General features: G+C 39.9%; 1 protein-coding gene across 3 annotated transcripts in view; it reads left to right on the top strand.

The window, feature by feature from the left end:
* The window catches only part of SCUBE1 (signal peptide, CUB domain and EGF like domain containing 1), a 175,972-nt gene that overhangs the window by 106,128 nt on the left and 47,478 nt on the right, over positions 1–22,366 (top strand). For all 3 annotated transcript variants that reach the window (XM_032687259.1, XM_032687258.1, XM_032687257.1), the window contains one exon: positions 5,038–5,154. In XM_032687259.1, the coding sequence (XP_032543150.1) occupies positions 5,038–5,154 (117 nt within the window). The remainder of the gene's footprint in view (positions 1–5,037; positions 5,155–22,366) is intronic.

The raw sequence follows: 22,366 nt of genomic DNA, 5'->3' as shown, positions 1-22,366 counted from the left end.
GTGAAATGCTGCAGTGATGCAAAGGATCATTAGAGACAATGGCAATTAATGGTTTCAGATCAGATCTTCTCAAAATTCCCAAAGCCATATATTTGGCTTTCTGTAACAGATATCCTTAATCTTTCCTCACTTGTTCAAAGTTTGTGTTTCCCTGTGAATTAGATGCACAGAAATAAACACATTTTTATGTACTTAGGATAGGTAAACAGGTTATCCCTTGGTTCAGGCACAGCAGCAGTTTACAACAGCTTTAGTTACAGCACAGCTGCTGAGAAGCCCTTCTTGCCACTCCAGTTTCCAGGCAGTATTACCTCAGAGGCACCTCTTTAGGAAAAACTGGTCTGAGGTAATCCATACACCTCTTGCTTTCACTGGCTAAAGCAGTGAGTGCACTAAAGCTGATATTCCTCTTGCAACATTTAGCCTTCGGTTACATCAAGATTGACTCGTTCGTGTGTCTGACCCCTGAATTTAAGACAGTTATCTGAGCATAATACACTGTGTTCATGCGCAAAATTCAGACCAGGTGCAGGAGGAGATATGGTTACACTCTGAGTACTGTTACTCATAACTTTGCTTGGACTGTGACCTACTTGACAGGACTTGATAGCTCCTCTGAATTCAGGCTCCTCCATCAGGAATTCCTCTGTGGCTAGCAGAAAAGTTGACTCGAAACAAGCTGCTGTGGGATGGCACAGATCACTGAGCTTTAGGCTACTGCAAATGAATTCCAAATAAAGGCAATTTGAATTGCTGGTTTGCTTTAAACTTGCCCCATGGTCAGTTGTTAGCACTTGGGCAATCGTGGGAACTATGCAGGGGGAAAGAGCATTTTTCCACTTCCATGTCTTCCTTTAGGCTGTACTTTCTGCTCACCATGTCAGCCTTTTACAGAAATCTGGCAAGCTTAGAGAATATTCTTTGTTTTGGGGGGCTGCCATCTCTTTTATTTGCAGCCTACCTGTTGCTGCAAAAAATCCTTTTCGTCTGCCTTAGGACAGGAGCTCAGTCCAACCTTCCACTCTTGATTCAGAGATGGCAGCTGTTGTTATCTGCTCTTTCCAGTCACTGTGTTATGATCAAGAATTAGAAAGGAAATAGGGTTTTCTGGATCCTGTTGACTTCAATTTGCCATGCTGGGTAACAGAAAAGATCAGGTGTTTACCTTGTCCAGTCTCACAGACCTGTGTAATTTTGTTCTGCTTTGCACCAAATCTCAGTTCCTGTAAAACTGGTTTGGATCTTAGTTCAGATTGAACCAGGCTGCCAAAAATAAGTAGGACAGATTTGCCTGATTTTGACCAATACCCTTAAAATCACATCATGTTCTTTTGTTCATGAGATAAATTGAAGTCACAAAAATTGGCTTTATTAAATAATTGGCTACTTCAAAAAAAAAATATTGAATTAGAAGCTTATATTTTAAATGGTCATGTTTACTTGTTTCATAAAAGAAGCTGAAAATCAGTTGTTCAGAAATGTTCTCAAACTATATCCCATATTGCAATATCCCATAGTTACTGGTTTTTTCTTTTATATATATATATATATATATATATATATGTCATTGTTAGAGCAGTAAATGTCCTAATGGAGTAAACCATAGGTAAAACACATTGGTAATGATCTTAGTTATTTCTTGGCTATGGATCCACTGAGCAGAATTTTCCAGAATTAAGAGTTTACACTGGAAAAACACAATGTAATTTCTCCCAGACTGCCTTATGTAAATAGATGTCCTGTTCTTTAGATCTCTGTTTCTGTTTGAATATTCTGGTAGGAATTCCATAAGGATGTAGATGGGGCTACAAACAAAACTTTTAATTAACAGCAAAGTCTAATTGTTTCGAATTATGAGCTTTGTCATAATTCAGAGGGAATCTAAATGTCAGTTCCATGACACTGCTTTACTTGTGTCTTCCTGTTCTTTTTCTGCTCCCTCATCAGAACAAAAAGAAGCAAAACAAACAACCCAGAAATGTGTGAAAAAGTTTGAAACAAACAAACAGAAAATGCTGAGGTTGTCTTTCCCATAGGAAAAAAAAAAACCCCGGAGAAAATGGTCTGTAGGATCCATATCACCGTGAAGGCCTGATCCAATTTTTAACATCCATTTTTTTCCCTTCCTCAGTGTGATAAAATGAAAATAAGAAGTAATTTTTGCTTCTGCTCTTGTTTTAGGCCTAAAAATTGTATTTGCTTTTCAAATATAAAGTTTGAGGTGAAGAAGGAGTTGAAGTCCTTCCTGCCAGAAGCACAGGTGGTCATGCACTTGGGTTTGTGTTGTGTATAGGCCTCAGCTCTTCTCTTTGATGTGGCTCCCAGGACCTCTTTCCCACATTCTGCTATTCATGTTTGCTTTCTTTTCTCAATGTTTTCTCACGACCTTGAGTTTAAGGAATTTCATCAATACATCTCCCCAATAATCCAAAATGTTAGAGGTACTGTCACATGTCCTCCTGCTCACTTGGGTCTTCATTCTGTTAAAGAGTTTGTCATGTATGAAAGTCAGAGTCACTAGGAAAGTTGAAGGGTATTTATCCCTTTTGGTTTGTTTTACTAAATCTGTGTGAAAATAAGAAAAGCTGGCTTGATTCCTTCTATTTATATGTAGAAATAACTCTTGTTCACTGAATGACCCTTACCCTATAGATCCAGTCATCCATGCCATGGGAAAAAAAAAATTGTTGTGTCTATTCATTTTCACTGGATGTCATCCAGAAAGCAGAAATATTACTGCTTATGTTCATCTTGTGCTGATGAACTACAATAAAGGGGTCTTCATATGCCAGAGTTAATCTGCTAACATAAGATTTACTGCTCTTTGCAGTGCCATGCCAAACCTAATCTCCAGTGCCTTTTCCTGGCTTTTAACCTTAACTCTTTACTCCTGGCAAATCATCCCACCCTTAAACTGTAAAAAATTTGAAATTACCTGAAAGGTTTTCCCTTCTCTGAAAGATAAAATTATTTGATATGTTGGCCTACACATGCACACACACAGACAAGTGGAAATGCCAGCAGAAGAATTCTTCAAGCAGTAGTTTTAACCTCTTAAGTCTGTAAAATAGTCCTTCCCAGAGGAGTAAATGAAAATCAGAACTATATTACTTAAACAGTTTGGTTCAGGTCCTGCAGGTTGTACCTAAGGTGAAAAGAACTCTGCCTGAAAATAAGGAATTGCAGCCTCAGCTCCCTTACAAGAAAAACATTTGTTAGCTGTGCCTCCTGGCAGTTATATGCAAATCTATTTGGGTACTGGTTGCCCTTTCTAATTAATATTATTATATAGCAAACATTGCATAAAAATCTAAAACCTATCCAGAGGAGCATGTGTGAGTGAGTTCTGTCCCATGCTGGTAAATGCAACCCCTTGCTTTCACAACCCCTTTTTGTGAGTGCCAGGAGTTCATTCCACAACTGATGTAGAGGCCTGTGCCAGTGCAAAAAAAAAAAAAAAAAAACAACAAACTAAAAAACCCCCAAAAGAAACCAGTTACACTTTTTTTTTCCTATTTTTTTTCCTATTTTAAAGCAGTGAAGTCCCTCCAAAGGGCCAGTCTAAGTTCACCTTGAGGACAAAGCAGAGGCTGCTTTAAAATAAAAAAATCTTTTAGTACTAGTCAATTAAAAGATAAAGCCTGTTCTGTTCTGTGTAAATAATTTTTGATCAATGTACTGTTCTAAGGCAATTCCCAATTAGCATATCCTATAGCTTATTGTCAGACCCTGTCCACAGGGTACAATTGTGACACAGCCTGTGAATATTCAGCAATAGGAGTCTGTAAATCTGAGTAAGTAATGACAAAGCCTCTTTAGGGAAGGAGGTGAGCTGAGTAGAATAATGGAAATCTTGGGGGGCAGTGGGGTATTTTAATTTAATCAAAGCCAGAGCAACTGAAAAAGATACTATTAAAAGGACTTGCTCTCTGAAGTAAATACTTTTCAGATAAATGCCCAGTTCAAACTGACGTGCTAAATTGGCATCCTTACATCCACTCTATTCTGTGGATCAAAGCAAAGTTAATCATTTCACTTGCCTTTTATCTATTTTATGGATGTGTTTGTGAGTGTGATGTGTGAGCTTGTGCATGTGTAATGTGTGTGCATGTGCATACGTGAGTGGAAATAATGGCAATGAGGGAGGGGTTTTGCTTTTTTCCTAACGAAGTTGAAGATTTTTTTTTTTTTTAATGTAGTGGTACCTCACAGTCACTGTCCACTGTAGTAAAAGCTCAGAAGTATTGCAACTTTCTCTTGCCTGTGTTTGCCCAGCCACCCTTCTACATACTACAAGCACTGGGAAATTTCAATGACACAGCTTGGAATGGGTTCAGTGACCTCAATTATGCCCTCCCACCCACTCCAAACTCCTTTCAATTTGCAAAAAGCTTTAAGTGGACAAAACCCAGATGCCTTTTGCTTGTAGTTCAGTAAGAACAGATTGGGCATGTAGATTCTTGTCAAAGTGATATATGTAGTTCATTTTCCATTAACTCTTTCTTAACTAAGGATTTTCAAATTCTCAGTTCCAAGCCTAGCACGCTGCTTTGCTTTCTACTGTTTTTAGAGTTCATTATGCCTACGACATCATTTAAAAGTGAAGCCTGAAATGCCTCAGCTAGACATTGACTGATACAAAACAGGCAGAAGGTTTGGTTCTGCTTTTAGAGGCAGCCGCCTTTTTTTTTCCCTCTTTTTAAACTTGTTCCATACGTAATAACCCATCCTGTTGTCTAAGGCGGTTGAAAAGTAAATATAATAAGGCAAATCTCTCCTGGGAGGAGAAAGAAATCATGACCTGTGGGAATGATTTCCCAGCCCAGAGCAGTACGTGGGCCCTGACAACCTCGCGAGCTCGCTGCGGTTGCCTCGCTTAAACTTACATCGCTTCCAGTGTGTTGTGACGCTGTAATATCCCAAATGTGTTGTGATGCAGTGATATCCCAAAGAGCCAGTGCCTCTCCCCTCCCCCAGAACATCTCATTACACTCCCTCTCTCCCTCTCCCTCTCTCCCTTTCTCTCTCGTCCTGCAGAAACATGTGCTGTCAATAACGGAGGCTGCGATCGGACGTGCAAGGACACGGCGACAGGGGTTCGGTGCAGTTGCCCAGTTGGATTTACCCTGCAGCCTGATGGGAAAACGTGCAAAGGTCAGCCTCTGTTTGCTTTGCAATGCATCATTTGCCTTCAGTGCTTCCAGTAGAAGATGTAAATATCAAGTTATTTGATCAATACTTTCAAGTTGAGGCAGTGCTGGTGTAGGGATTGCGGTTGAGTTCATTCGTTTTCTCACCCCTTATTTTTCTGTGTGTCCCTCCCAGCTCAAAATATTCTGTGATTTCAGTCATTTTTCTTTCTGTGTATCAGAAGCTTTTATTACTGCAAAGAAATGAGATGCAGAGGTCAAGCTGTTTTGAGCCGAGCAGAGGTTCAGAGGAACAACTCTGGGCTGCAAAAAGCCTTTAGTTTGAAACTATTGCAGTCATCTAGAAATGTCTGAATTTGTCTATTGAAAAAGCAAGCTAAGATTCTCAACCAATACTTTGTTACCTGCAGATAATCAGCTGATTATTACCAAGGGAAGACAGGTATTGCTCAGGAAAAAACCCAGACACTTGTCCATTTGTGCACCTTCAAACAATAAGTAGCAACACAGGAAAACCAAAATAACATTTACAAATGCCCAGGTCTGAACCACATGGCTGGTGCTCAGATTTTACTGTTCCAAAGGCAGCACAAGAACCTTGCTGTTTTTTGTCCTTCGTGGGTGTGTTAATACCGAGGTCAGGGGAAGAGGGGTCAGAGAAGAGCATCTGAGATCTCTGTCAGCATCTGTTCCCAGTTAAGGAGGCAGAGACAGTTCTCAGATATCCCCCCCAAATCACACTTAATGGCATATGTGTAGATTTGGATACATGTTAGTAGGACCAGGCCATCCATCAACCATTGTCCCATCTTCCTTTTGAGCTTCCTTGCCAAAGACTCAGTGATGGACATCCAGGAGGACATTGCATATATTCTTGTCACAGAGAACCCTTTTTATCACTCAGTGACTTAGCATAAGCTGACCTTACTTGCTAAGAAATTATTATGACTCTTTTTTCCTTCAAAATACCCAGAAATGTCAGAATATCTTCAGTCCAGGGCTTGATGTTACTTAAAATAGTAAACCCCACGAAAATAAACAGAAAATGTGTGGTTTCCTCTTGCTCCGGGCTGAAAAATCCCAGTGCTTGGGCATGATCCTGTTAGTATTTATAGAAATAACAGTCCATTTGCCTGTTTATTTGAAAATAAAACATTTAAGCTGCCATTGCACACAATGTTAATAGTTAAGGGTGAGCTCACATCAAAACTCAGTCATCTTAGTTCAAGCCACATAAAAATAAATCTTCATTTTTACTGGCAGAACAGTAACAGTGATTCCACCAAGTGCTTAAAAAGGAGGCATTTTAATAATGTAACATACACCTAGGCTTGATCATAATGTTTATTATTGAAACTGTGTCATGAAAAAAAAGATTAATTCTAAATTTAGACACTTGGCCAGGGAACTAACATAGAACAATATTTATATAATAATCAAGTCTGTAGTTAGTCCTATAGACAAAATGAAATATTCAACTGATCCTCAAACCAAATACTTTAGCTCCAAGCTCTTTCACTTTTTGCTTTTCCTCTGTTTTTATCAGTAGAAAATACAAAGAACAGAATTATGATGCCGCAGATTCTTTTTTACTTTCCTAAAATAAGCAGCAACTGCAAAATAACTTACGTGGTTTAATTAACCAACCAAGACATTTCTTTTTAACCTTTATTGACATTTTAGGAAATATTCTTCCTCATAGAAAGGTAAAATATATGTTTTTAATTTAATTTATTTGTAATTAATCATGTTTCTCTAATGTGAGATTTCTGGGCTAAGATTCTGCTTTCCTGAAGCTGAAGTAAATTCCCATTTAAACCTGTGCTCAAAGGATCCTGCACTTAAACTGAGCAGTAAAGTTTTTTCCCTTAAAATCATCTTCAGGGATCATGTTCACATCCTGTCTTTCCTGGGCACAGTTTCCAAGTCCATCAAGTGTCACAGCATGTCCAAGTGAGCTTTTTCATAGAAGCATCATTTTAAGAGAGGTTATGTTTCTAAATCTGGAAGAAAGACGTGCCATTGTCTGTTAAAGGAAGGTAGAGCTACAGGGCATGTAAGTAAAGCTGAGAGGAACTGGAGGGAGAATTGATAGATTAACTGCAAAATGCACTTGTGGGTTGAGCAAAATGATTGATATGTTTAGGTTTAATTTAGCAAATAATGTTGACCAAAAATAATGTTTTCATTGGAAAGTCTATGACTTTTCAGTCAGTTTTGGCATCTTCCTCTCTAAGACATTTTACATTATGGTGTTACTTGGATTCAAAGACTCAAAGAAACATCTGAGCTTTTGAGCACTGCAGGGTGGACATTGTGTAATTTATTAATCTGTAATTGTAGCTCACTTGTAGATGACTTCCTCAACAGTGTCCTTTTGCCATAATGGCATTTTATAGAAATCTGTTGACGCTTTTCTTCTTTATTTTTTACAAGGGAATCAGTTAAATTAAAAAAATGAAATAAATAAAAATACTATTTTTCTAAATAAAGAAAATTTTTCGATAGTTCTGTTCAAAAATCAGGACTAATCTGGCTTAGGCATTATATAGACATGTAATGGGGAAAAGATTTACTGTCCAAAATGCCCACAGATTTTTGTTTGGTAGTTCGGAATTACATTAATTGTTTAGTGTAGAAAAAAGGCAAGTAGATATAAAAAAAAGGGAAAGACGAGGTCTTAAAAAAGAGTATATGCAAACATGCTTGATTGCCAAAAGGTGGCAAATAAACCTTATTAAATGTAACTAATTGTTCTATACTTCATTTACAATATCATATTTCCCATTCTATAGTTCTGCCAGAAAAGCTGGCATGAATTTAAAATACAGAGTATGGAGCTGAAACTCTGGTATTTCTCCTGGCCTTTTCCCAATTTATCAGAGGATGGAAGGTGCAGGAAAGCATTTTCCAAGCAATCCAAGGAACTGCCTTCAGTGGGTTTGGATGTTGACCTCTTCCACAGGCTCAGTGGGAAATGAGAGTTCATTGCACCTCAGAGAATCAAGCTGCTTTTGTTAATGCAGATTACAGTCTGACTTATACCACATATCAGTAAGACAGGGAGAAAATGTGTTGTGGATATAGTTTTAACATGGAATATGAACAGGTATCTGACAGCCAGTAGGAAAACTACTGTCACAGAAGGTTTCTTTGGTTTCTGGAAACTGAAAAAATCTTTTTTATCTCTGCTTCTTTCTCCCTTAATGTATATTACATCCCTGATCTTGTAGTGTAAGAAGAGCAGAAGTGTCTGTGGTCTGGTTAGAGGGACCTTCAGATGTATAAATGGTGGCTGGGATAAAAGTTCATTAACCTTTTGCTGTTCTTTAAAAGTCAGTCTGGAACTCAAGTCTTCCCTCAGCTGGCTTGTCACACAATGGAGAATGCTCCTTTATTCCCTTCAGCTTTCCTGTCAACTTGGCTTTTAATAAGCCAAGCCATGGAGGCTTTTGACAGCTAAGAGAAGAGACATTCCAGGCAGAAAGAGTTCCATATTCTCCCTCTAATTAACGCTATTTAATTTCTCCTGCCATTGTAACTGGGTGATCCCAGCTTGATGCTCAGTTCATTTGATGCTGCCCATTATTGGGCTACACAGGACAAAACAGTGTAGTTCATTTCCTTAAATGCCTACCAAGTTATCCCACAGAATTCAGCTAATTCAGCCAGAAGGGGAGCCAGAGGATTAAAAGGCACAGTAGGCCAGGGTGCTTGTTGCTCATTGCCTCCTCCCTACTTTTTAATATCCCCTGTGTTGTGCATATCAGGGGTTCTGTGGTCCCAAACCCCCTTGTTTGTTGGTTTCTGTGCATCCTTCCTGCTGAGAACCCTTTCCATGGATCCAGCTGGAATCTGCCCTCAGTGAGAAGATTCATCAGTCCAGCATTTCAATTCTGTTAAATACAACTGAAGTAGCTGATAAAGCAGGAGGTTCATTTGCAAAAAAAAAACTTGTGGGGTTTGAGAGGAGTGAAGTCAGACTAGGGTAGACTTAGCACAGATTTCTGAAGGCTGTTTAAATCCATCTGATAAATTGGATCAAACAATAAAGGGCAGCTACAGAAGGATGGGAGACAAGCTGAGCAAGGGAGCATCCTTCTCCCAGGACTTACAGCAGAGAAGGACTGGGAATGATGGCAAAACATGATGTCCGAGAGAGACAGAGATTCTTAGGGTTCTCTAAGTGAAACAGAGCAAGAGGAAGGGCCACGAGCTTCTAGCATGGTATAAAATGTAGGACCATGAGTCTGAAATGCTGCATTTCTGCCTCAGGACTTGAAAAAGAAACTCTACCCCCAGGGGACTCCTGTGCCCAGAGTGATGCAGCTTCCCAGCCCTGCACACAGGGACACAGAGGCCCTGTGCAGGGGGCAGCACTTGCTGAACTCCTCGAGTCAAACAGCAGAGCAAGTAAAATCTTTAAGCAGGAGAAGAGAAGCATAACTGGATTTCTGAGGGTCATGGAGCAAAAGCCACCTGTCAAATATGACTTTTCCTTAAACATCCATAAAGTGCTGCCTGACTTTGCAACGTCCCTTATATGGTTTGTGGTAGCAGGATGTGTGTTTATTTTTTTTTTTTTGCATCATTTCATTTGCATCCTCTGACAATGCCCCCTCAAGGGGAAGGGACTTGACAGTGGGATTTTGGGAAGGCTGGGCTAGAATGCTGGTGGGTTTAGCAGCAGTATGAGGTTATAATCTGCAGCAGGATTAATTCATGTGCCCAAATAGGTCTTTTTGAAGCCCAGGTGATGCCACAGACGTGTATTTAGGAGGCAGAAAGTTCCCTTCCCATCTCCACCTCGAGATGGTGCATTTTTATTTACTGTGCAACACTGAGTAAGCCCTTCTTAGCCCTCTGGCATATTGTTTAACTAGAGCAGTGTTATGCTGGGGTTATGTGACTGGATGGCAAACATTTCTCCTTCCTGCTGTCTCATTGTCATGGTGACCCAGCAATGTGCTCTCCACATCCTTGAAACAGCCCCCCAGCCTTCAGCATTCAGATGCAGCGAAGAAATGTGGCACTTACATGCTTAAATACTTGACTGTGCTGCAGTGGGAGCATCAGAAATGCCTGAGTGTTGAATCAAAGGCCTCTAACTCAGCTCTGTAAGCTCCCTTATCATTCAGCAATCTAGAAAAGAAGATAGGGGCTAATGAAAAATTTCAGTCAAAGAACTGTTTCAGAGTTAATTTGAAATAAAATTTTGCATTGGCTGTACTAGGTTGACATAGTGATGGCTTTTTTTTAATCTTTCTTAATTGCAGCCTATTACAGCAGAAAAATACATTTTAAATTAGTTTTGCATACACACACACACACACACACAAAATGAGCTCCTGAAAGTGAATTAAGTCTTGAAGCTGGAATTGTTTCTCTGAGGAAAGAGTTACAGAATGAGTTTTAATGAAGCAAATTATGTCATGTTTTGTTAAATATGAACTGAAACGTTTAATTAAGTTAAATGTTTAAATGTTGAAAATTAATGCTTGACATGAGTTTGGTACAAGAGTATGACTCAGATGTTGAAGGCTTTCCTCTCTTTTAATTCAGAACACACTAACACTGAGTGAAAAGCTCACAGTGAGCAGTTTAGCTGGCCAATTTGGCTTCATTTCCTGGCTGCAGAGTATCTGTGAACAGTTATGATTTCCTCCATCATTCCATTAATCGAAATTACTTAAAATTTGTTTTAGGGGTTTTTTTCCTCTAAATTGGATTAAATTGACTAAAGCTTTTAGAATTGCATCTTGTCAGTCCCAATCAATTCATATGACACTGAAAATGTTTCCTCTCTTTTTAAAAAAGGAGCACCAGAAGGAGCACAGGTTATTTTTATTGTCTCTTATTAGTAAGATGCAGTTGTTAATCTGGTACATCAGCTATTAGCTTACCAGAGTTATGGTAATACCTTCCTTTGACTGTGATTTTTCACTGATTGTCTAAATGCAATGTTTTGCAGTAGGAGTAATTTTACCTGTGATAAATTCAGGTTTTGTTTGGTTAATATCCCTGATCAACCTGACATATTTTTTTTACATGTGAGTAAAATTTTGACAGTAAAATATATCCCTGTGCAAGATAACCTCTGTAAAATATATGCATCACTCAAGTTTACATCAAGGCAGGTAAAACTTCAGTGGCACATACAACCACACTTTTCACAACATAAAAGTGTCCCAATGCCTTCAGAATCAAGACCATAAGTCTGGAGCAGTTCTGAAATAAGATATACCTGACCTAAGAGAAAACTGCAAGACAGGTCCAAATTATTGCATGGGAATTAACTTTTTTATTGTTTTGTTTTTTTTTTTGTTTTGTTTGGGCACTGTTCTAGTTTTCTTCCTTAGCTGTAAAGAGACCTCACTGAAAGCAGGTATCCTGCTCTACCTTTTGCAGGGCATTAGTGAAATGAAGTATTGTGTGAGATGTCCCAGAGCACTCCTGGGACATACAGAAAGAGCTTTTTTCCAGCTCACCTTTCTCTAGCAACATCAAGATTTTATTTTTTTTAACACAGATGAAAAGGTCAGTTTAGCTCCCTCCACGTTAGACACATACGGTGTCTAAAAAAAAAAGGGAAAAAACCATACATGCAAATGGTGTGAAAGGATAAACTCAAGTGAAATACGTTGCTGGCAGTCGTCACCTCCACTGCAGTCAGAGTGCTGTGGTACCAGCAAATGTCAGCCTAAAAATCAAAATTGCAAAAACTCAAGAATGTCAAAATTACATAAATTTCAACATTACAAGCAGCAGTGGGTTTTTGAAGAGGATGTCTGACTAAGCCAGAAAGGGCAGAGACCTGCTTGTCTTTATTCCCTTTTTCTTCTGGTTACATTTCCCTTGATAACTGCACCATGGCCATCTATTCCTATGTCAGACCTTTAAGATAATTTAGGTAATTGAGAGATTGACTGTTGAGAGGTTCTACTTTCAGTACTGGTTCACGATGCTGCTGCTGCTTGATGCCAGAGAAATTTGGTGTATAGCACACTAGACTAACATTCTGCTGATATGGTGCCTTATATCCAGAGTTTGGTTTGGAAAGCAGCACATGGGAAATGGTGCCTCAGCCTTCCCTAAGTCAAAGGTACAGTGATGACCAGTGAGAGCAGCTTTTCATTTAAGCTAATAAGTAGCTTCTCTTTGCTTGCTGTGCATAAATAAAGCTCTCTGGGCTGGATTGCTCTGGGATATCCTGGAGCAGTAGGATGCATGTTGCTCAGAGTCTCTCAAAAGAAGCTAAGGGAAATACAGGATTACTCTCAGCAGACTTTAACTCACTGTTCTGGTATCTCTGCTGGAAAAAACCTGCCAGACTTTGCAAATGGAAACACACCCTCTGTGGAGAAGCTGACCTGAGCAGATAGACCATGCTGACCATGATTCTTGGGAGTGGCAGGTAGTACAAGGTTTTTAGGTGACAGGCCAGATACACTGCAGACTTTTTAGGGGGAGATTTCTCAGACATGGAATGAATTTTCAGTTCTCAGAAAACTGAATGCTCATGGGATTTCAAGCCAAGAGCCTCAGTAAAAAAGGCATTTAAAATCTCATTTTTAAATAGAGGTTGTCATCCTCAGGCCTTTGTATGGACCACACCTTCTGTGACTCTTCATTTGATCCCCATGTTGTCCCTGCTGTGGATACCTAACAAGCGTGTCTGTCCTCTCTCCTCTGCATCAGCTCTCAGTGGGCATTAAATTTGATTTTGGGCCTTTTACTTCTCTCAGGAATCCCTCAGTGAGCTGTGTTGTAGAATATAGTCAGAAGAATAGGTGAGCCCAAGGAAAAAATAATTCCTGATGGGATTAGAGGTCTTACATCATATGGCTGAGCTATTTGTACAAGCTTAAAGATATGTGCAGTGGGAAATAACATGGAGCAGCTGGCACCCTTTGAACTCATATCTTATCACAATAACCTGCTCATAAGGACATGGAAATAGTCTAATCCCAACCTACAGGGTATCCACTTTACCTGCCTGGAAAATATCCCTGAACTGGGTTATCCTTCCCACTTCCCTTCGGAGTCTAACCAGTGAGGAACAAAGTGACTCTTCTTGAGCTCAGTAAGAGAAACAAAATATGTGGAAAAGGTGGGTGTTAATACAGTGATGCAAAGAGGCCTCTGTTCTCCGCTCAAGTGTGAAAGTCAATGCAGGACAAAATCTCAGTCCCTCTCTGGTTTTCTTCTCCCTTCTGTGTCCCTCACTCTGAAAAGCACTCTAGTCCAGAGGAATCAGACTTCCCTGATTTTTTATCATCAGCAGGCCACAGCCTGTTTGTCAAAGCCAGTCCACAAGTGTCCAGAGTCAGGGGATAGAATCGTAGAAGTTAGTTATTAAAGTCTGTTTTGTCTTTTAACAACCCTTAAGTGTTTACTGAAGTGGTTTATTCTGAGCCATTCTGTGTCCCTGATGGTTTCTCCCTGCTTCTCATCAACTTAAGCCAAGAGTAAACTTCCCAATAGTCAAATCAAGATGTAGTTTTCATAATTCATTATAAGCAACTCTGTTTCCATCAGACTCCTTACATGATTCTGCTTTCAAGCTACAACTTACCCTCCCAGTGTTTGTAACCAGAAATAAGTGCATGTTCAAATATAAACACCATTTGAGTTTGCTTCTCTGCACATGTAAGCAAAGAGCTATCAGAAAATAGAAGAGATCAGATGAAATCACAAGCCACTAGAGCCATGTAGCAAAACAAAAAATACCTTTGCCCTCTCTATGCTGAGCAAAAGGCAAATACAGATCTTGTGGCTGAGGTCTGTCTTTTATCCTAAAAACAAAATAAAAAATAAATATAAGGGACAAACCCAGTAATTTGCTATATATGTATGATGCACAGATTAAATGTGCAATTAAATGTTCAGTTAAAATGGCTGAGCTTTCTGCCTTCTGACAAACAACTTCTGACCATTTTCCAGTGCTTCTGCATAGTTGAAGAGTTTGGGGATCCCATTGTTTTTTCAAGAAGCAAGCAAGGAAGTCTTCTTGGTAAAGGCTGATTTGTGTGAATCTCCTCAACTGCTTTACAGCAACCAACAGATTTTCTGGGAAGATTTTGCAGCAGCAGAAATACTCCTCTTTTTTTTGACAAAACCCATATGATTAAGAAAATAGAGGCATTTGTGCCAAACAGGCAGCCAACGGCAGTGATTTAACACTGTGAAACAGTAGATGGGCTGCCTAACCAAAGGAAAGGGTAACAAAAGCAGCATTAAATGAGAGGAAAATTGGGAATTTTGTCATGAAAACAGTGGCCCTGTTCAATGCTTAGGTACTGGCAAGACTTTCTGAGAACACACACTTTTGTGACCTCTTTGGGAAAGCCCTGAGAAGACCTCCTGTAGTTATAGTGTGATGCACTAGATGCTTCCACAGGGAATTTTTTGGCATATGAATCAACCCTGTGCATGTTGCAGAGATAACAGGTAGACTTGTAGTTGGTGAAAGAAGACACAAAGATAATTGACTTGATAGGAATGACAAAGGAAAGACTAAAGCCAAGAGGGAATATTAAATTACAGAGGCAGTTTTGGGGTTATTTTTGGTTTGACAGGACTCTAAGCAAGATGTGAGACCATGTCTGTCCAAAGAAAAAAAGCCCTCATAAAAATCAGGGTTGAAAGAGGGAAAACTTGAGTGACTGATGGAAGGGTAGTGGTCAAGTTCAATTTATCACAAGTTCAATTTATCACAAGAGCTGCTTGTTTTAGAAGAGATGGACAGGACCAGAAAATTGGACCAGAGCACGAGCTCCCAGGTAGCTGCAAAAACACCTTCAATGTTTTTAATCTTTGCTTCTTTAATCAAACGTGGATTAAAGAAGCAAACATTAAGGCCTGTCTGCAGCAGCCTTATTGCTGAGGCTGCTGCAGTCATTTTATGCTGTTACATTGATTTTATCCAGGTCTCAAGACAAAGAACATACAAGATCAATCCAGCCTGAGGAAAACAGGAGCAGCATCCAGCAGGCAGCTGCAGCAGCTCAGTAGGAAGCTCTGTGTCATGTCCAGTGAGGGAGCCACAATCATCTGCTGCCCTGGAAACAGCTGGTTCAAGCCCTCCTAAGACTGGGAATTTAGGTTTCTAATTTTTCCCCACTTTTTTTAAAGGAAACAGGGAGTGGAGTGTTGTTGGTGCACCGTAAGGTGATAGAGCATCTGAGCTGAGGGGCACAGGGGGGTACAGAGAGAGGAGAAGGCTCAGCCAAGTTTGGGATGAAACCATAAGTAGTGGAGGAGATGTGGGAGAGATAGAAAGATGCTGGTGAGCAGCAGAAAATGAGTGAATGAATGGGGCCTGGGGGAGGAAAAGATAGAAAACTCCTGATGGTCAGAAGCCTGGTGAGGGGATCAGAAAAATGAGCAGTTGGACACTCACTGGGGGGATGTTGACTGAATTTTTGATTTACAGGCATAATTTGATTCAGACTTTCTAAGAGACACTTAAAGTTGCAGGCCACAATGACAAAAAATCAATTTATAGAAAAGGAAATAAATGCAGATTTTAGCTACCAACACGGTTGAAATTTGTCAGAAAGAAGAAAAGGAAAGACCAAAAAAAAAAAGAGAATGGAAAGCAGAATCCTTCCTGACTGTTGCTGCAAATTTATTTAATCCAGAATATGTGTGAAACTTTCACTGCCCTTCCTTATTTTTGAGGGAATTGCCTTTTAGTTTTGGTTGGGTTTTTTTTTGGCTTAAAGACATACAATTCATTTGTCTGCTGTAGACTTGTTCATGACAGACAAATATAATATAACAAATTATCTTCCATTAAAAAATTGCAGACTTGGGTCAGCTGCCATGTAACTCGTTGAGTTTCAGTCCCTCCCAAGGGTTCCATCTATCCCCACAAAATAAATTCATGTGTACTAAGTTAGGGGTTTTTTTTTCATGACTAGGCAATATCCCTGTTCCCTAGAAACTTGCAGTTGTTATTTGTCTTTGTGAACCTCCCCTTTGAAAATGCCAAATCCTTTAAATTAATGCTTCAGAGGGTCATATTTTGCATTTCAGTTGTTGAAAAGACCTTGCATTTATTCAACAATATAAAGCCCCCTGAGGATCAACAACCACAGTGCATTTTGGAAAAGTGGGCTGTGTTTTCTGTTACTTGGGACTCACATAATTTTACTTGACTACTCACATAATCAAAGCTACCAGCATTCAAAACTTACAGTATTTTGTCATTCTTTTATCTCTGCCTTCTTCACCATAAAATACGGGTTTTATATGATTTTTAATATGATCAGATCCTGCTCTCAGTGATGTGTCTGCCTTCCCTGGTACAGAACAGATCCCTGGTTGGTTGAAGTAGTGCCTTCAAAAAGTTTTGGAGGGTTAATTTTTGGTCAGCAGCCAAATTTCATTAAGATTCATTAAGAGCCATGAGGCATCTGAATTATCATGGGCTAATTGTATTCAACTGCCCCTTTCAGCAGGAGTAGCTTTATCACAGGAAAGCTGGCATAGTTTCACTGGCACTTCAGAGGGAGCATCACTACCTACAAATGTCTTCAATACCGATTTTATTTTTCAATTTTATTTAATTAAGACAAACATGTTTTTAGAAGCAAACTGAGGTCCTTGGAAATAAGCACACGGCTTTCCTTAGCAGGTAAGAATTCCAATAAGGTAAATGAAGACAATTATGAATAAATGTAAAGTGAGTTAATGCACTAAATCTGGGGATTCTTGTGTCTTGGTCCAGCAATGCACAGCTCACTCACTCCTGTGCTCTGCATTGAGATTACACAGCAAAATTAAATAAAGAGCTAGGCCTTGGGGGTTTTTTAGTGAGATCTAGTGCAGAGAAAATGCCCAGGGATATCAGTTCCTTGAGTTTTGTCTGGTTTATACCTTGAGAAACAGCAAATTAACCCCTTTACTGTTGCTATTGTGTGTAACCTTCAGCAACCCATAGAGTTCTTCTGCCTCAGCTCTTCCTGCATAAAATACTTGTAGAACTGTTATGGTCATAGTGGCTGTGTGAATAATCAAGGTAGATAAGTAGGCAGCCCAAGGTATTTGCACAATTCTTTACCACTGTTTTAACCACAGCCCCCAGATCTGCACACTTGTTTCTCCCTCTCCTGTGTTTTATAAAAAGCATTTTTGTTGCTCAAAACATTACAGTAGGAGGAAACCTGATTTTATTTTCTGGGATTCCTATGGCTTTTAATTTTTTTTTTTTTTTTTTTTTTCATTTTTTGAGGGTGGGAATGGAGGTGCAGGGGTGGTTTTAGCATTTAGCTCAGCCTAGACAGTAAAAGACCATCAGTCTGTTCCTTTATGTCTCCAGTCCACTTCACATTCTGGTGTCACAGCCTAAGACAGCTCGCACTGTTTGGGTTCATAGCATTGCACTAACATGTTTTTAGGTTAAGAAAAGAATTCAGTGTTCAGCAAAAAAATTTAAATGAAAATGCTTTCTTTTCACATTAGATTTAGTAAATCCCCTTCCCTTTTGCAGCTGAGAACTCTGGGCCTAACCTATTCTGACAGCTTTCCTGAGTTTTTCCACTTTCGAAGGTTTTTGTGTTTTATAAATCTAATTAACTGTAATAAGAAAATAATAGGACATAATGTTTGTTTTACAAGGTGATTGATCTCTTGGCAGCCTGGCAGACTCTTTTATTGATTGGTTGGTGGATAATGTCAGAGTGGATATGTCCTGGAGGAGAATAGCTGACACCTAAATCCATATGTGACAGATTACCATCTGTGTTGGAAGACAGGTTTCTTCGTGAAAATGCAAAGATAACAGGTGAAAATTGAGAAAGTGACATGAGGGAAATGTGTTGAAACCTGCCTCAACCTTTCCATGCTCTGAGAGCATTTACACAAAGCTCTCTGTTTTGTGGGCAGCCTGTTTTCAGGATGAGGGAGATTAAATTTTAATTACACTCATTCCTGTCTGCCCAGTCTAGATTTAATCCTGTTAATTAGGAAAATGCCTTGCCCCACAACCTAACCATAAAGCTAATTAAACAGAGAATCTTCATTTGCTACTTAGTGGAACTGCAGTTCAGTAATGATTATCATACATTACAGTTAATTAGCACTGTGGGAGGGAAAATGAGGATGTTGTTGAAGCTCAGAACTCAAATTAGAGGTGCTGCAATATATGCCTTATTTCATTTTGCAGCTATCTGATGCAGGGAAGTCACACACTACCCTACCTGCCTCAGGTTCAGGTTTGTGAAAGAAGAGTTAATTAAATGTATCTCTCCTGCAGAAGTGTTGTGCAGGTTTAATGTGATGAAGCTCATAAGCTGCTGGCCTTTGAAATCCTGAAGCAGAAGACACTGCCTAAATAGAATTATTCCTGGCTAGAACATGCAGAGCCTGCTGGGAAGCTCCCTGAGCTGTGCAGTCACAGGGAGAGTGGTGGGACAGCAGTTGTGCTTCCTGAAGTAAAGGTGGCCATCACAATTCTGCAGGCACTCACAAAATCTGCCAGGGCAGAACAGTGCCAGCTGCTGTATCAAACCATTCAGAAGCCCAAATCAGGAGCTAAAACCAACTGTAATTCCTCTAAAATTACTAATTACTTCAATCCATAATGCTTTGTTCACTTATAATAGTCCATTTTAAAGTATTGATCCATAAAACATCGTGATAATTACCAATACTCCATTCCACAGATGAAGGAAAGCAGAGAAGTGTCACACCCTGCCCAAACTGCTGGATAAACCTATTGTAAAACTGGAACTAGGACTAACTCCATGTAAATAAACCCCAAAACAGCTGGCTGGATGTTTTCTGGAGGGAACAGCAGAACTTGTGTTCTGCTTTGATTTAGATTTTCTCACAGTGGCACTGAATCCAATGAGTCTGAGGATATGAAATTATCTTCCTACCTTAATAAGATAACCCTGGTGTGCATTATCTAAGATGCTACGGAATATTTGGAGTATTGCAAGTGTAGCCTGATAGCTTATGCCCACATTAATCCTGAGTTAATGCCTTTCAAATTTTATTGCAAAGTGACAGGCAAATATCAAAACAACTGCAGTCTGAGCACTGGGGGCTCTGTAATATTTGAAAGGTGGAACAACATGTGTTTTGTGGAAGCCAGTGCTGAGTGGCAACACCAAGGGAGCCCACTGAGTTGTGCACTGGGCTTGGATTCAAGTGTGGATGAGTTAGTTTGTTTTTCTGTTCCTCTATTTCCCCGCCTCTGACACGGGGTTAAAAAGTTTTGTGGCTGCTTTATGAAGTACTTTGTGGTCTGTGTGCATCAGGGAACTTATATCTGTGTCAACAGGGCAACACTAGTTAGGAGGTTTAGGGGACAGTGGTGATTTGTAAAAGCATGAGAAAAGGGAAGGAAAGAAAAGCAAAGGAAGATTGAGAAATCAGGGAATAAGAGCACTCGCAGAAAATACATTTATATTAATATGTGCTGAGTACTGGTAATAGCATTATTAGTCCTAACATGTCATTATTAAAAACAAGAAGGTTATGGAGTTTCTATAATTATTTCAGGCTGATCTGGGAGTATATGATTTTCCTGGAGCTGGGTAGCATTTTAAATCTGCAAAGGATTAGACAGACACAATCAGTTCAAATATTTGTCCAGCCATTGAAAGGAGAATCCTCACTTCCGCCTGTGATGAGGCTTTGGAAATCTCCATATCCATCATTGTTCAAGAGCTAAGTGAAGATTGCATGTTGATTACCCTTTCAGTTGCCTTTAAGCAGCTTATATGAAAGTTCCAAGTCACCCAAAATCCCTAGGTTTTAATTTGTTCCTGACTTGTATGCAGCAAGGCAGATCTTCGGGAGTTCATATGCACACACGAGTGCATAAATGCACCCTGATCAGAACCAGGTCCTTCCAAATATGAATTACACTGAGCAGAGCTTTAAGTGGAGAAGGAGCAGCCATTCCCATTAATCTTCACGAGGTCATGAAAAGAAAAATAATGGTCTGCCTGTTAACCCGAGTCAAATCGTGACTGTGCAGCTTATCACAGAGCATCTGAGTTTCTGTGCCTTTATTTAAAGCTGAAAAGTTCTATTTAAAGCTGATTCCACTGCTTCCCTCGTATTTTGAGATCCTCAGAAAACTTCAGGATCATCAGTTGCTTTGGAAGTATTTTGTTCATTCCTCCTTCATCCTTCTGAAATCACTGCCCCCTCCATTCTGCTGAAATCAGCTGTCCAGAAGAATGTGGACATTTGTGCTGGCTGCATCACCTGGTGTTTGCAGCAGATCAACAGCTTGTTGTGAGCAAGGTATCATTTAACAATATTGCCTTATTTTAGGAGAAATCCCGTGGGATTTCATTGCCAAATAAAGCCCATCAGACATCCTAGTCTGACATGACCCACACAGTGTCTAATCATGGACCATCGGGACATTTTGTGCACAGCCCCCATGGAGAAATACAGTTCTTTATGTTCTTTTGCATTCCCGAGGATAAAGGGGAGCAGAAGAGCACTGTGGGAAGTTGGAGCCATTCTTCTGCAACCTGGATCATCAGCTGAAAAGGAGCCACTTGAGAACTGTGTTGGGAGACTCCAGGTTTATGACTCCTCTCCAGTCCCAGTAATAGTATGGGGATAGTTGACTAAATAATGTCAGAGTTGGTAGAGATACCACGGTGGGTTTCTACTGTGTTTTTTCTCCCTACAGGACAGGCAGACATGCTTTGCTCTCCGTGAAGTTCAGAGAGGCACTTGACAAAGTTGGGTACCAGTGAGTTTAAAGATAAATGGGGCCTCACCTTCTCACGCAGTGGAATCATTTATTTTCACATGGCTCATAACCCGAATTATTTATAGCTGTGGAAAGAAAAATAGTGGGGATATAGACATGGTGCAATTCCTGTGAACCAGTTAGACATGATACTGCTCTCTTCCAAGTGAAATGCAGCCACAGAGTGAAATAATTTTTACATGCCTTGTCAGTCTCGCTATGGTCGTGGAAAGAAATACAGTGAAAGCAGAGACGTTGGCACTGTTTATGTTATTTAGAATGTTTTTGCAGCTAACAGTTTTGACCTCTATTCTGTTTTGATGGTCCTGGTTTCAAAAGGTCACATCATGTTTTCCAGTTAGAAGAAATGTTTAAATACTTTCTTTTCCTGTGGACTCTCCCAGGTTTTACCCAGGTCCTGGTTCTGAATTACTCCGAAGAATTGCTGGTGTAGAACTGATATGCTGCATTGTCAGTGGAATTACAGTTATTAGCAGCCTAAAATCTACCCTCTCATGCCAGCAGGGTTTCATTTTTGTCCCTTTTGGTCTTCAGAGACCCTGAAAAGAAAGTCAGTGAGACTGGAATTTGGAATTTAACATGTGAAATGCAGGGGCCATCATTTAAAACATCAATCGTTACTCCAGAATGATGTTTGACAGGCTGCAAGTAATTTCTGCTTCAAGCAGGCTCAGGCAGCAGAGTAGCCCAAAGGTCATGTTGTTCTTATCACAGGGTAAAAGATATCTTCTTAATGATGGATGACTGCTCTGTGTGTATATGATGCATAACATATTAGTAATTTTAATTCACAATTCCATTTGTCCAACAGTATTGTCAGGGCAAGCTAAACTGTGGTTAGGTTACACCTGTGCTGTGCAAAAGGATGGGACCTTTTGTGGTAATCCATCATAAGACCCTCAACACAGTCCCAAGTTGCACGAGCTGGAGCTCCTATCAAATCACTCCTACAAGTGGAAATGCCAACATGCAGGAATTGGGCCAAAAAGTCCTGTTTTCACTGCTTTTTCACTGCTGATCTTGAGCTGTGCAGGTGATCACAGCTGAAAACAAGTGGGTTTCTGCCTCCAGTCTCACGGGATTATGTAGAGACACCCTCAGCCTGTTCTTTGCAGATGTATCAGGTTGGGAGCCCAGGGCTGTCTGTTCTTGGCTGGCCAGATCCCCAAAGCTGGAGGACCACAGACAACAAACATGACACCAGATGTCTGATCACTTCGAGAACTTTGTTGCCTGAGACATAAAGATTTGGGCAGGCTTGTGCAAAGCTCTCAGGGTGTGATATCCCCACAGCTGCTGCCTACAATTTACACTCATTCTTTTAACAGGATTCAATGCAAAAACCTCTCCTCTGCACAAGCAGACACAAAAGTAATAAGCAGCAGTATCAGTTCAGAGGGTCTCAGAGCAAATTTCCTCTTTGCCACAAATGCAACTCTTTTAAGAAAACCTTTATAACAACATA

The sequence above is a fragment of the Chiroxiphia lanceolata genome, chromosome 5 (assembly GCF_009829145.1).
Source record: "Chiroxiphia lanceolata isolate bChiLan1 chromosome 5, bChiLan1.pri, whole genome shotgun sequence".
In the NCBI taxonomy this organism is placed as follows: domain Eukaryota; kingdom Metazoa; phylum Chordata; class Aves; order Passeriformes; family Pipridae; genus Chiroxiphia; species Chiroxiphia lanceolata.
The sequence above is the reverse complement of the archived record's forward strand: the minus strand, read 5'-3'. Positions and strand labels throughout refer to the sequence as shown.